The sequence below is a fragment of the Lacerta agilis genome, chromosome 9 (genome assembly GCF_009819535.1).
Source record: "Lacerta agilis isolate rLacAgi1 chromosome 9, rLacAgi1.pri, whole genome shotgun sequence".
Classification (NCBI taxonomy): domain Eukaryota; kingdom Metazoa; phylum Chordata; class Lepidosauria; order Squamata; family Lacertidae; genus Lacerta; species Lacerta agilis.
In genome coordinates, this window is record NC_046320.1 from 38,042,548 (window position 1) to 38,057,500 (window position 14,953).

Below are 14,953 nucleotides of genomic sequence, written 5' to 3' on the forward strand. Positions count from 1 at the left end.
CTTGTTCCAGGATTGAACCTGGCACCTGGAGGCAAAACATATGTTCGTCCACCGAACCAGGGGTCCTCCCCTAAGACCACTTCAGATTTCTCTCAGCACTGTTGCTAAGCCTGCTTGCAAACCACATCCTCTGAAGCAGAGAATACTTTCTCCAATTCCAGATATATGATGGATGGGGGTGGGGTATGTAATAATGAAAATTGTACTCCGCATGTGTTCAGGGGTCCTCTTGTTTCTGGAGCTGAATCTTGATATTGAAAGCAGATTCTGGGAGTGAACCTTAGTAGGTTCAAAGTAAGCTTTGTATGCACATCCTCTCAGGTAGCTTCTCAAATTAAATGCATGTATTACCATATCCCCAGCAGAAACAACCACTTATAATGTAAAGGCAGAAGTTCCTGAAAAGCTACTCAGCTCTTTCATTCCCAGGGCTTGCCACCTTCCTAAGTTACTCCTTATCTGTACAAATTTACCAAACGTTATTCACATTAAGGCAGTTTTCTTCAATCTTGGTTCCCCAGAAGTCATTGGACTATAATTCTCATCATCCCTGAGCTGGCCTGGAAAGATGGGAATTGTAGTCCAACAACATCTAATGGCCCAAGTTGAAGGACATTGCATTAAGATTTCTCTATAATCTGAAGAGTTTGAAAAATGCTTTCTAAAAGAACAAACATAACTGCTTGGAAATCTAGATGTATTGACTACACCTAGAAGCTAGAATTTCCCCATGCATAGCACAATCACAGTGTGCAGTGAGCACCTCCTTGTTTTCCTGTGAATGGTGGGACTGGTACTCTTACATCCTGTGGCAGAAACCATCTTAGACTTTGAGTTCAGGACCAGGATTTTAGCATGTTAGTCTACTTCAGAGCATCTGGGAAGTTGGATTTCAATTTTCAGTATATATTCCTTGGCTTCAGTTTTTAATAACAGTTTTCTACCTCCTTTCCTGTCATGTTTAATAGATTGCAAGCAGGGATTTTTATTTTATTTTTTGTATTAAAAAAATTATTGCCAAGTGCCCAGGTATTTTAGGCGCTGAATAAATAAAAGCAACAAAACAAAGCAGAGACAGTGTGTTTACCTAGGAATGAACTGAGGCCTGACCCAGCCAAAATTTACAAGGACAAGCATCATACAGCCGCCGCTCCATGGATTATTTTCCATAACTGATGAGGGATCTTGGAACATTTTTTGAATTTAATAGATTGGTAGGTCATGCCTCAGAGCAATCTACTGCCACACACTCTATTAACATGAATAAAGTTTGAACAGTTAAAGTGTTTAGGGAATTGTAGCTTATGCCTCAAGAGCCCTGCACTGAATATCATAACACTCCAATTTACAGAGGAAAAACAAAGCTTTATAACAAAGCTTCTTATCCCGTTTTGTGTAGAATGACTTCTGCAAGCTGCTCATGTATCTGTATACATCTGAAAAGGAATGAGCAGTAGACTGCAAATGGATTTATTAGAAGACCATGTGGTCTTCCTTAAAGGGAATATTTAGCTTCTTGGGCAGGTACAAAAACAGCTGGTATGAGTTGCCCATTATCCCAGTCCAGATCTACTTGTGCATTACAGTTTGAGCTACTCCTTTTACTTTCATGGGGCATGTAGCAGATACTTGCACTCTTGTGAATGGGGTAGCCTTTGTGGATTCAACTATTTTATCACAGAATTGTGAAGTTGGACAGGACCATGGCGGTCATCTAGTCCAACTCCCTGCAGTGCAGGAATCTTTTGTCCAATGTGGGGCTTAAACCCACAACCCTGAAATCAAGAGTCTCATGCTCTACCAGCTGAGCTATCATACCATCTCAGTTAAGAAATCTATCCTGTTTTTGTATTCAAGTCTCAAAACAAAGAATATTGGTATTCATGGCTTCTGAATGTAGTATGTAATTTTGCCCATTCTCCTTTATGGGTTTTTGTTTTTAATTTCAATGAATATTACATTTGTATCTGTGTATGTTTTCTGCCCCTTAGTTTGCAGACAGTAGGCTGCATGCCACCTCCTGTGTCTTCAGCAGTGATTTTAACCAAAGCTGTTGGTGGAAATGAGGTGAGTTGATTACAGTTTTATTTTATTAATTGCTTTTTTTATTTAAATGCTTTTGTGCAAAAGTTTTCTTTCCTTAGAGTAAAGTTGACTGACAGATCATGAAAATACCAGTTAAGATCCCATCAAATAACAATACCTTCAAATGCAGAGGTGTAACTTTTGGTGAATATTTTGAAACCTTGTGACAAATCGACTTCCTCCATGTCCAGTTTTCAGCCCTCACCATCTTTTTGGTGAGGGGATTATTTACCAGTCATTTCTAGGTGGTTCTATGCTAAAGGTATGTTCTGTCTTTACTAAAAATATTTAAAGGAATCCTATTTATGACTCTCATGATTTGGTGTTACGCATTTAAATCTGTTCTAAATTCCTTCATTTTAATTTGTATTTGACGCACAAAAGGTGTTACTTAGTGTAAAGAATATTATATTTTTAAATCTTGTGATGCCTCCAAATCTATAGCCTTTTCAGAAATGAAATCTGGGAGAGTCCCATGGGGCAAGGTAAATTATTGCATGTGGTGAACTCTTTAAGTCATAGACCAAGGTCAAGGCAGTAGGAGTCTTATTTGAAAAAAGCTTTTCTCTCTGCTTGGAAAGCAAATGAAACCTCTCATCATTTAACTTTAAAATTATAGCTTTAAGAAAATTTTCACTGCAGCTGAAAGATCAAGTTCATGGCAGACATAAAGGACTCGGAAGTCCTTTCTCAGATGTAACCGTGGAACAAGAGACGTTCTGATTCCCCCACCCCTCGTGTGTTCTTCATAGAAAATGAAGAGTTCACAAAGATCAGAATCTTGGTAATCTACTGAATAAAATCAAAGGCTTCACAAGGCAGAAAGGAATACATTAAGTCTTAGACTGCTTTATTTTATTTAAGACAATACTTTTAAGGTAACTTTATTTCAATTAAGATTATTTAGTTAAAATGTAATGAAATAAAAGGTTCTGAACAATTTATCTGTTGAACATACCTCAGTGATCTGCTTTGCCTGCAGAAGGTTCCAGGTTCAACCCTCTGCATCTCCAGGTAGGGCTGAGAAAGGCTCCCTGCCTGAAACCCCCAGAGAGCCACTGCCAGTCAGTGTAGGCAGTACTGATTTAGATGGACCAGTGATCTGACTCAGTATAACATTTCTTCCAAGGAACTCAAGGAAGTGTATAGGTTCTCTCCCTTTCCACTTTATCCTTAAATGAACCTGTGAGGTAGAATAGGGTGAGTGAGTGGACCAAGGTCATCCTGTCAGCATGAAGCTGAAGGGGATTTGATAAATTAAGCACTATACCATGCCATTCTGGATTCCATCTGGCAAATGCTCCTACATTAGCATTATAAGGTAATGCACTTGGGAGTCCTGCATTTGCATTAGGCCCTCACATGTTACCCAAGTTTGCCATCATGTGTAATACTCATTTAGAGGAAATAGCCAGTTCCAGCTCTCTTTAGTGAATGTATGGCATTCACATTTTATATTTTTAGCAATAGATATAACTATATTACAACTACGTGTACATCTAAAAAAAACCCCACAACACTATATATGACGGTCAAGTATTTTTTTAAAAACTACTGTCAATTTTGCAGATAACTCTAGATACTGTATCATACTGGCTTTTGATATCTGTGCTAGTGTGAGTCAGAACTGGAAAAAACAAGCAAGCCATTTCTGCAGTAGTGCCATTGAAGTTTGATAACGCAGCAGAGCCACTGATTTTTCGACTTTAGCCAGAGTGGTACAATTTGTCTAGTTGGGAATGGGCACAAAGCTCATTGGTGGCAACTCATTTGCTTGATCTGTATGAATTGCCTTAAGTATCTATGACATACCAATTAGAGTGATGTCACATGCAAGTTATTACGGTTTCCATTTTCTTTTAAAGAAAGTGAAGAATTTTACTAATACTATGGAAGGCACTCACAGTGCTGTTTCATTCTTTTCTGTTCTGTTGGATAAAATTGGAAGGGCTGTATAGAAATGGGAGGATAGGCAGACTGTAAAATGCAGCCAGACCATCCATTGGACAGATAAAATGTTTATTGTGCCGATGATGAAGGTGAGGCAGCTATTGGGTGTATTGGGCATTGTTGCATAAAGGAAAACTCAAAAGGGAAAGGGAAAGTGCATGAATGCTCCTTGTGCTAATCTTATCAGCAGAGAAAGCAGAAGTCCATCAAACATTTTCCAAAGTCAAGCCCGGTTTTTAGTGTATTGTTGCTTTTGTTATTTTTAAAAATTCTCAATGTTCTAATCACCCCACTATCTTCAAACTGTTTATACAGTAGTTAGGAAAGGGGAGAAAAAGAATATTCCATACTGAATTAACAATAGTTGTGGCCTTGCAAAAGATGTTGCTTAAATTTGTTCAAAAATAAGGCAAAACTGTTGTATTGAGTTTTTCTTTTAATTAGCAGATGCCAGCTGTTCTAGGCAGAGAACACCTGTGCCACTTGAGGTATTAGGGAGTTCAGGTCCCAGTCTCTTTGCTCACCAGTCGAAATTAGAAATAACAGATTCCTGTGGAGATGTGGGTTGTTATTGGCCTTAGCAGCTACTGTTCTCTTGACACATTCTCAGTCTTGAGATCTGAGGAAGTTACTTGAGCACTTTGAAAGTGTTGGAAAACCATTGGCAAGACGTTTGGACCACAGGTGCTTTTAGCAAAAAATTGCCCCTGCTCAAAGTGTACTGAACTCATCATTTAGCTTCTCTTTACTGGTTGATAAAATCCATTGCCCATATCTACCAATAATTTGTAGAAGAGTTTTGAATGTAGTTTAAAAAATATATAAATTAGCATTGGTGAGTGAGTGAGTGAGTGACTCAATAAGTTTTAATCAAAATATAGAGGTACTGAGGTGCCAATACAACACCATATCTAATATTATTGTGGTGGGAACCCCCATCCCCTCACTAAGAAACATTTCACAATTTTGCAGCTTGGGCTTGATCTCCCACTTTTAAATGACCATCAATTTTTTAAAACAACAACCCTGGTCTGTTTTTGTTTGTTTTTTAAAAGTTCCAATCTAACAGCTCCATGGATTCTTTCACGCTTTCTTCTCTTTATATAGCCTGAGTCTTGAGAACCTGGTTGGAAGTGATCAGTTGGACATGAGGGAAACCTCTGCTGTGTTTTAAGAATACTGTAACAGTGGTGCAGTTAGTGGGCTTGAAAAGGTTATTAAGATACTGCTTGTTGCCTGACCCACATCGATTTCTGGCTAGTAAGCATATGGAGTACTGTGTGACAGTTTAGATGACAGTGCAGTTTTAGCTCTTATTATTGATTGAGCTGCTGGCTTGCCACAATTTGGGAGCAAGGATGCTATGCTTAAACAGGTGGGACAAGAATTGATGAGGGAGCCCTGCACCTGACTGGCTGTTTTGGGACCTGTTTGTGTTGTGGGGGGGGGGGAGAAAAGTTGTATCTTGCTGACAGAAGTTGTATCTGTCTTTGTACCTTGTGAGGCAAGAAAGCTCTTGTATTCATGGATGGAGAGGGAGGAGGGAGGGAGAATTGCTTCTGGCTGCCATTGCCGGGAACCCATTTCAATATTTTTGAGTCTTTGGAGCTTGTAAGGCTGCTATTATCTTATTTATCATAATGCTATAGAAAAAATAGTCTCACTAGTGAAGTGGATGTTTGAAGTCCTGGCTGCAGAACAAAGGCTAAATGCTTAATCATGTGTTCTCTCAATGTTGGGTGTTTTTGTTTTTTTTAAAGTATGTTGCTTTTACAGCAAAATACTTTTCTTCATCCTTTACTGGAGAATTTATACCCAATATGCACAAAAATATTAATGCATTTTTTCCTATTCTTGTCTTTATTTTCTTCCTATGTAGATGTGTGCAAATTTGCATAAATTGCGGGAATTTTTTTTGATTAATTACCGATTACTTAATCTGCCTGCAACCCTAACTGGATCCCATGTTAAAACAGCTACACATTTTTGTTAATGTGATGTTTCCTGTACATGATTGAATGGTGTGAACAAAGCTGTACAGGGAAGAAGGCCTGCAGTTCATACAGTTGGTACTACAGGACTGTTTGGTGAGAGAGTTTAAAATGTGGCCCCAGCACCATCCTGTAGAGATCCTTGAGTCCATAGGACTTTTCCCAACATCTGAACCATGAAGTGACAGATCAGACAGGTTCAAACGATTTTAAAATTTTATGAAGGTAAAACATACGAAAGAGCAACACACACAAAAGAATAAGCAGTACAGCGAAGGATATTGGTTCGCATCCAGTGCAGGTCAAATTCCTTCTTTCTTCCTGACACTTCGCTTGCTACTGTCAAAGTTACTATTCATTCAAGCCGTAATCTTTGACTATCACCATTCAAATAGTGTCCATGTGTCTCATTCTGATTGGCTCTCTCCCCTCAGTAATATCTCGCTTTCTACTGTTCCTACTAAAACCCTGATCTAAGATGAAATGCTGAAAATGTTAAGCATATTTGCTGCTGAAAACCTCTGTTCACCACCTATTTAGATAGAACTACTAACATATTCTCTGTGAGGAGATGAATAAGGGTAATGTGGGTCTACAGCATTTTATTTATTCATTAACAATATTTGTATCCCATCTCTTAATTGCAAAGATAGCCAGCAACACATAAATATAAAATTACTATAAAACTACAAAAAGCATCCACAAGTAAAGCAAAAATCAACAACTGCAGTTCAGAGGAGATACTGTATCAAACCACATTAAAAACTGAGGAGAAAAAGCCACAATTTCAGTTGCTTTCCAAAAGCCAACACGTTATTTATTTTCACATTCAGATTGTTTGAAGAGGACACCCTTGGGAAGCCAAATGGAGCTCAGAAGAAGGGTGTGGTGTTACAAGGACTGTACAGATGGCTTTTGTTGGGGCACTTCCAGTGGCAAGAAGGAGGAAAGGAATGTAACTTTTTTACTTTTAAGACATCAATAGCCTTCTTTGCCTTCAGAGCTGGGAATCATTACAAGTGGACTGTTCCTTAGCTTCTGACTTTTGGCAGTGATTTATGGGTTGCTTTGAATTACTTGGAATATAGACTACAGAGGACTTAAAGTGGGACTTAACTCTAAGTGACCCACCTCCGCAGTATAGCATCTTTTAATCCAGGCCCATTTCTTATTTCATATTTGCACTTGAGTGGAGATACCAAAGAGAGCCAGTGTGGTTAAGAGCGGTAGACTCGTAATATGGTGAACCGGGTTCGTGTCTCCGCTCCTTCACATGCAGCTGCTGTGTGACCTTGGGTTAGTCACACTTCTTTGAAGTCTCTCAGCCCCACTCACCTCACAGAGTGTTTGTTGTGGGGGAGGAAGAGAAAGGAGATTGTTAGCAGCTTTGAGACTCCTTCAGGTAGTGATAAAGCGGGATATCAAATCCAAACTCCTCCTCCTCCTCCTCTTCTTCTTCTTCTTCTTCTTCTTCTTCTTCTTCAAAGTACAGAATGCATGCACCTTATGGCAATATATAATTGCATACACAGGTTTTAGATAACTAGAAAAAGATCAGTCCTATATTTTGTTATCACATAAATGGCTTTTGATGGGGAAAATTGTCACTTAAATGGGTGAGCTGCATTCACAAATTATTTTACAGGTGTATTCATACTTGGGTAGTTGTATCCAATAGCAAAAAGCAGAAGGAAACATAGTTCTTAGACCATGGTAATCAGTTTGAGGCTAGGTTTACAGGGATACTTGTATGGCTTTGAGTTGACCAGTAACAGTAACACTTGGAAGCTTAAACTTTAGAGAGGCAATCTAAAGAAGAAAAAGGCAGCAGTCTTAGGTTCCAGGGGCAGGAATAATTTTTAAATAATATTTTGCACCTTTTGTCATTTTAAAGAAATATATTTAGTTTTCCCCCTTTCGCCTTGCGCCTTTTTTCCTGCTAGTTGACAGAGCACACTTTATTTACATTTTGACTGATAGTCCTCAAAGATGTGCTGAACTACCGGTATTTCTCCCCTTTGCTGTGCTAACAAAACACCCTATAAAGCGCCAGCAGACCATATGACCCCAGCCCGTAAGAAATAGGAAGACAATTGTGATATGCCAATTCACTTTCAGGATCTGCTAATACTGTAATGTTTTTTCCCTTGCCAGGAGCCTCCTTGCCTGGTGTCATTTCTTGAGCTCTTTTGGGATGAGATTAGTCTACAAGAACAAAGTAGCCAGATGTCTGGTTCTGAGAGAGTCCCAGGGGTCAGGGTATGGTAGGCAACTGTAATCATTTGGGGCCAAGATCAAAGATACCTGAGAATTACTTATGGGCACATAGTGTGTGTCATGCCTGTTATTAACAGTCTGTGAAAATTTGTATCCCTAATTAACCCTTTTGTTGGTTAAGCTTTAGAGAGTGAATGCAGTCCTGAATGAGAGAATAATTTGTTCTTTTTAGTAGCCAATACAGACACCTTTCTTAATCTTCAGCTGTGCATAATCTCATTATAGCCAAAATGCAGTATTTTGGCTGGAATCCTTGATGTGAGTTGTAAGAATTTGTGTCTTATCCAAAAATGAAATTGGCAGAGAGAAATTCTGAATCCTTTCCCTGCCTTTCCCCAAATACTGAAAATTTAATAAATGTTAAAAATATATATTTAGACTTCACTTAATGTAGCTGGCTTAGTTTTGTTCTTGTATTGGATGCTAATGTCAAAGTGTGGGCTGTATCAGTTGATTGATTGTATTTAAGTGAACAAATGAAGTGCACCAGTCTGAAACATGCTATTCCTGGGTCTAGTATACTCAGCCTTTGTTATCAAGGGCCTCATTAGTGGGCCAGTTGTCTGTTTTCAGTGCTGCGACTTCCCTTTCTTTTATACAAAGTAATGTTAATGTGCTGATATGTATGTAAGCGTGTGGTGGGGGAGGGGGGAAGAGTGGTTGTGTTCATGATAAAATTGCATTTGCAATTTATTGCCTGTGATGCATGTTGAGCAATTTTAAGGGACAAATTTGAGTGAGCAGACATTTTTAAACCCTGGTAGGAAAGCCCTCTGGAGTAATTTAAAGGACATAATTGATTTATCTGTTTCAAACTTGACAGCCTCACCATTTTCTTTCTTGCTCTCTCACTCTTACTTAAGAGCACTAAAGGAAAACAGAATAAGCTGATCATTACTGAAAGAGTGGCTTAGGCTAAACTTCCTTTCTTACTGGTGATGCCTGAGGTCTGCATGTGTAAATTGAGAGTGCTTATAATGGCGAGATTTTATTATTGCTTGCAGCAGGCTTAATAATAAGAAAAGCAAAGAAGTAGGTTAAAACAGTGGCTGCAGAGGGAGGTTCGCAGTGGTCTTTGGGAAATGCCATATTCTTACACTACACTTTCCTAAAGCAGGCACCCACCCACCCACCCCACTTATGCACAGGTTATGTTCTGGACCCCCATGTGCATAAGTGGAAAAGGTGCAAGAGCGGAGCACTCTCTAAAAAAACCTCTAAATGCTGGTTTCCCCCCTGCTCTCCAGCTCTCCCCCACACACTTTCTTTCCACACAGCTCTCTCTTTAACTAGAGTTGAAGCTCCGGGGCCAGCTGGAGGCAGGAGGGCGTGGGGAAAAGCGGCTTCTTATCCCCCCAAGTAGGTGTGTTTAGGATTGCAGCCTAAATATCCTTGTGTCCTGAAAAAGCTTATTTAGGGATACAATGTGCCTTTTCCTAGTGGCTTGGCCCCCATTTGCTAACATTATGTAACATCTGATTATTTGTGGACTGTAGAGATCCAAGAAGGATGAGTTGTTATTCTCAGTAAGCAAAAAAAATAGAAGAAAGTTCCCTTAGATGACTGAAAGTTCAGAGTGACTCAAGTAGAGGCTTTTTTATTGAAATGTTTTAGCCTTTCTGCTGATCTCTCTAACAAGATCAAAAAGCTGCTGTTCTTCCTCCCTACTTTGTATGAGTTAAAACAAGGCTGTGCAGGGATCCCATGTGGATAGAGAGGCCTCTGTAGAGCATGTGTATAGCCTGGAGGGATTCTTCAGATGCCCATTGCCACCCATTTTTCTTGCAAGTGAGGGAGTGACTACATGGGTCTGGTTTCTGAATTGGTTCTTTTTGTTCTGAGAATAATTGATTTAAGTATTTCTGCCCCCTCCGCAGTTTGGAATATAATCTCACTGCAATTGTAACATTTACTTTTTGACTATGCATTTATTGAGAAGATGAAACTTAAATCGCTCTTTAATTCTCTGTGGTGGTGTGGAAGGCTTTTGGAGATAATTCATTAATGAAGGCCAAATAACAAACCTAAATGGCTATTTGCATGGTTTTCAACAGAATAAACAAAGTAGTATTAGGCATTATTAGTGTAATCATCTTTAAAAGTATAAAGAGATGGTATGTCTTACCTGAATGGATTGAACCAAAATGCAAATTACTTATAAAGTATAAAGTGTAATGTTGTATTATGAAATGGGGGCTGGGGGAACTCCTGAAATTTATTCTAGATAAAGTGGGGATGCTACCATTCATTAGTTGTGATAATCTGATTGAGGATAGCCAACATTTTTTTTTTTTTTTACGTTCCTGAAGCAGCTAGGGTGCATTTTAGGATTACTCCTTAACCTAGCCCTTTGCTTGGATGCTCAGGTGCTGGCAGTTGCCTTGTAAAGGCTTCATTTGGTTCACATCTGCAGTCTTTCTTGAAGAACCTGGTGTGGTCTCTTTGTGGGGCTACCCTTGGAGACAGTGCAGAAGCACCAGTTGATGCAAAATGCAGTCACAAATTTGTTTCCTGGAGCTCAAAATACATAATTTCAGGTTGGACATAGTGGGTTGTATTAAAGAAGTTGTCCTATTTGCACAAAGGCTTCTACCTGCACAACAGGACTTTCTCTCCACCTACACCCTCCCCATTAGCTTTGGGGGATCAGGGGAATCACAGAACACATTTAGGGTATGTGCAGGTAGAAGAGAGGGAGAAGTCCTGTTGCAAAGTCCTTGTGCTAATGAGATAACTTCATTAGACAAAACCTAATGTGACTGAACACGTTTGGGATAATGCTGTTGGTGTTCTCATTCTCAGTACCTCTTCTGACACTGAATTTTCATCTTTCATTGTCACTGGATACCAAGTTGATATTCTCTCTGAATTCTTGTTTATAACCCTAAAATCTATTTACTTGGTGGCCACCACCACTTGATAGTCCATCAGCTTATATATTAATGTAATTTAATACATAAAGTGATGGATTTTTATATTGCCATTAAAAGAACATTCTGCTGGGCAGCTTTACAAATGCATATTCACACATATCAATACAAAGGGATCAGCAGCAATTAAAAGCAGCATAAAACTGATACCGTGAAGGCTTAATAGTTAAGTAAAAGTCATTGGAGAATACCAGCCTTTGACTGGTCTCAGAAAGATAAAGTACATACCAGGTGAAACTTCACCGGGAGAGCATTCCACAACTTGGTTGCTACTGCTGCCACCACTGAGAAGGCCCCCTGAACTCATTGTGGGGGCAGGGGGCAGGGCAAGTTAGCATTTTGTTATGTTAGTATGTCCATACTTCTACATTATGCCTAATTTGCCCTTTGTTTTTTGCCCTTTAACCCATTTTTGTTACCACACTTGATAAAATATGTGTTACTTGTAAAGCATGTTTGAAAGTAAATCCAAGGCAAACGGAAGCATAACATAGTTCAATATTGGCTTGATTTAAGCATGGTAGAAAAACGGAAATCTGTTTTTCATTTTTTAAAATTTCATCTTAAAACAAGAAAAACCCAAAATAATGTAATGGGTTAATGCAGTGTCTTCATGTTGTAACTTATATCACTTAAAACTGTAGTATGCTTTATTTATTAAAACATGTATTTATTTGCACTCTTTGAAGCTTAACAAGGGACATAGTCAACTCAAGATTTCCCGTGTTTCATCAGTAATTTGACTGCAAACATGATCAAGTTGTTAGCAGTCAAAGGTTTTTGCTGGCTGGCTGGCGGACACTGTTGATTGCCTTTTCTCTATTGGAACAGGATTGTGAAGCTTAGGGTAACACATATTTTGATTCATTCTTTACCTTGCTCTTTTTAAATTCTTCTGCTCTTCCCAAATTCATCAAGGAGTGAACAACTGAAAGATGTGTTTTGCATTTTGCAAAGCTGTGCTTGTGGTGGAAATTTGATTTGAAGGGCTCATTTCTGCTAGATGCAGCAATATGTCCTCTAGACTTTCAAAAGTTAAAAGGCAGTAAGTCAATCCCTCTGGAAACTATGCAGAAATTCAAATCATAAATAAGGAAATGCGTCAGGTACATTAAACAGACATAGAAAAATGGCTTTCTGTCCTTTGTAGCAGGTAATTGGGCACCACAGCTTGGCAGGAGCTGGTGCTATTGAGTTGGCTGTAACTGCCACAGGTTGATAGGCAGGTGATAAGGCAGCTTCCACTTGGGTCTGCACAGGAGGCCTACCTAATATGCTGTCTGCCCTAAGGGCCTATGGGAACACAGTTGGATTATTATGTTAATGCATGAGCCTGCTGCCCTCTTCCTATCCCAGCTGGGTTCCCTGTTGTTAGGAACTGCTTTGCACTGACAGTGGAGTAATATGCTTCATGATTGAAAGGGCAAAGGGGCTTGGAAGAAAAAAGAATAGGCCTGCACAGATATGTAAATGAGGAAAGGAAGTCAGTAGGAGGGTTTCCATATAGGTATAGATAGAGAATTTATTAGAAAATGAGTAATACAGGGCTGCTAATTGCACTGTTGTTTAAAAACCCCATTAAAAATAATTTCCACATGCATTTTTACTTGTAATGTTAGTGGACGCCTGGCTGGTAAATATTTCTGAAGGAGCTATAGGAATTCTGTTTGGTTTTTTAAAATCAAATGATATTGCTCAGGTCACCAGTATGCAAACCGATAGCAGTTCAGTTGTTTCAGGCTTTGATCCCAGTTTATTCCCCATTGCTAATTTTCTTTTTAAAAATGCAATTGCCAGTGGAGGTGTACAGTTTCTGGATTTTGTGCATGCTTCAAACATAGAAGTTGCATTGTCTTTTAAAAACCACTTTTTGATCTTTGATGGATTATGTGGCCATGGGTATAGCAGTTTTGTTTTGTTTTGTTGAATGTTAAATCTTTAAATATACTGTGTGTGTGTGTGTGTGTGTGTGTGTGTGTGTGTACACCCACACCCACACATATAATGTATTCAGGGGACCCAGTGATGGAGTATCTGTGTATCCTGGGCTTTTTCTGCATACCTAAGGCAACAACCAGCCCACTATTTGCTATATTGGAAGGATCTGTTTCTGGCACCAGCAAATGAGCAACATTTATTGCTGTTGCTTACGGATCTCCAAACTCAGTTGCTGGGACCTAAGGCTAGCATGCTTATGCTATTTATAGCTAATTGTAATGAAAATGTAGACGGTCTTCTTGTCCCCTAGTATTTTTACCAATCCTTGATAGAGACTTGTCTTCAGCTTGCCAGAGTGACCCCCCCCCCTCTGTTTGTGTAGGGCTGGGAAGGCTCTGATAATGAGCATACAATTTGCAGGATTGTTTGGGGGCACTTCCCCATGTAATGTGCTGTGGGTGTTTGGTGCTTTCAGTTGGAACACATGTCACTCGGAAAGCATGTATTGATGGTGCAGTTTCATACTATTCTGGACAGGCTAGAAGAATTTTTGTGGTGGCACATTTTAAGCTCCTACACTAGAAGTTTTCTGTTCCTTGAAGTTCTTCCTCCTTCAGAGCTATAGTGGAAACTGATAATACTGTTTTGAAGTCCCTAGCATAAATAAGTAGGATTGTATGTGTGACTTGAAGAATTTGGTGTCTGTTCCTTTTAAAATAATGATGATGATGATGCCAAACTAGGAGAGAAGGTTTGGGATTAATGGGAAATTGTGGCATGCATACTGTATGTTAAATTTTCAAGATACTGTAGAGTTAAATTCATTTTTTCCAAAGTTGTGTGATGAGACCTGACCTTAAGCTTGTATGCAGACTTGTATTACAAGTATTATTAAAATAAAAAACATCAGGCAGCACAACACATCATGTTTATTGTAGGAAACATAAATGTGTTTGATGACAAATACATGAAGTATGAAAGCAAAATATGCAGACAACTTTCTATGCCCCGTGCTGTTGATAGTCAATATAAGTGGTGGTGGTTCCACACGAGAACACACATGCAGATCAGAAATCTGTTCCTTCCGGGTGTAATACTGGGTAGATTTAGGCAACTGGTTAACAGGTAAACCACATAATGGATTATATCATTGCATGGAAGCTATTTTCCCACCCCCACCTTACTGATTGCTACTGCTTTTAACAGATGAAATGACCAGCTTGTATTGAGCAATTATGTAATGAAAGCTTCAGTTGGCCAGGCTGTCATATAATAATTGCAGTTAACCATGTGAATAACATGGTTGTTCCATTCCATTAACTGGGGCTGATTGGTAACTCCTGTTTTTCGCCTATCTTAATGCCTCTACAGGTGAAGTTTCACAGGAAATAGCTGGAGAGTATAGGTTCTCCACAGAAAAATATTTGTGTTCATATAGCCTTGGAGGTAAGCTTAAAAGGGCACCATTTAAGATGTGGCCTTGTTCTTTCAGTTCACTTAGAAAGTAATATTCTTTGAAGTTATGGGGATGCATTGTTTTAACTAGACCTCTAATCGTGTTATAGATTATTTGTCTTGAGGAGGATCAAGGGACAAGACCTTTAAGTGTTTTCATCACAGCTTAAGATCTCAGGAAATTTTTAGTTTTAAATGAAACCTCTGTTTGGGAGGCTGTTATTGCTCTGTATCCATTGGAGAATACATTCTGAGGTAATTTAAAAGACAGAGAGGAAAAGTCACTTAGAGATATAAAGTGCTTGACTAGAAGAGAGTCACATGTTG

At 39.0% G+C, this 14,953-nt stretch overlaps 1 protein-coding gene across 10 annotated transcripts in view; it reads left to right on the top strand.

The window, feature by feature from the left end:
- Window positions 1–14,953, top strand: part of SLC10A7 (solute carrier family 10 member 7) — a 122,004-nt gene that overhangs the window by 9,256 nt on the left and 97,795 nt on the right. For 3 of the 10 annotated variants that reach the window (XM_033161372.1, XM_033161373.1, XM_033161374.1), the window contains exon 4: window positions 1,992–2,067. The exons of 3 other annotated variants lie outside the window; for them this stretch is intronic. In XM_033161372.1, coding sequence (XP_033017263.1) covers window positions 1,992–2,067 — 76 coding nt within the window. Of the gene's footprint in view, window positions 1–10; window positions 184–1,991; window positions 2,068–2,704; window positions 2,824–14,953 lie in introns of those variants that run through there. 4 more of the 10 variants (XM_033161378.1, XM_033161377.1, XM_033161381.1 and 1 more) reach the window with 4 other exon arrangements.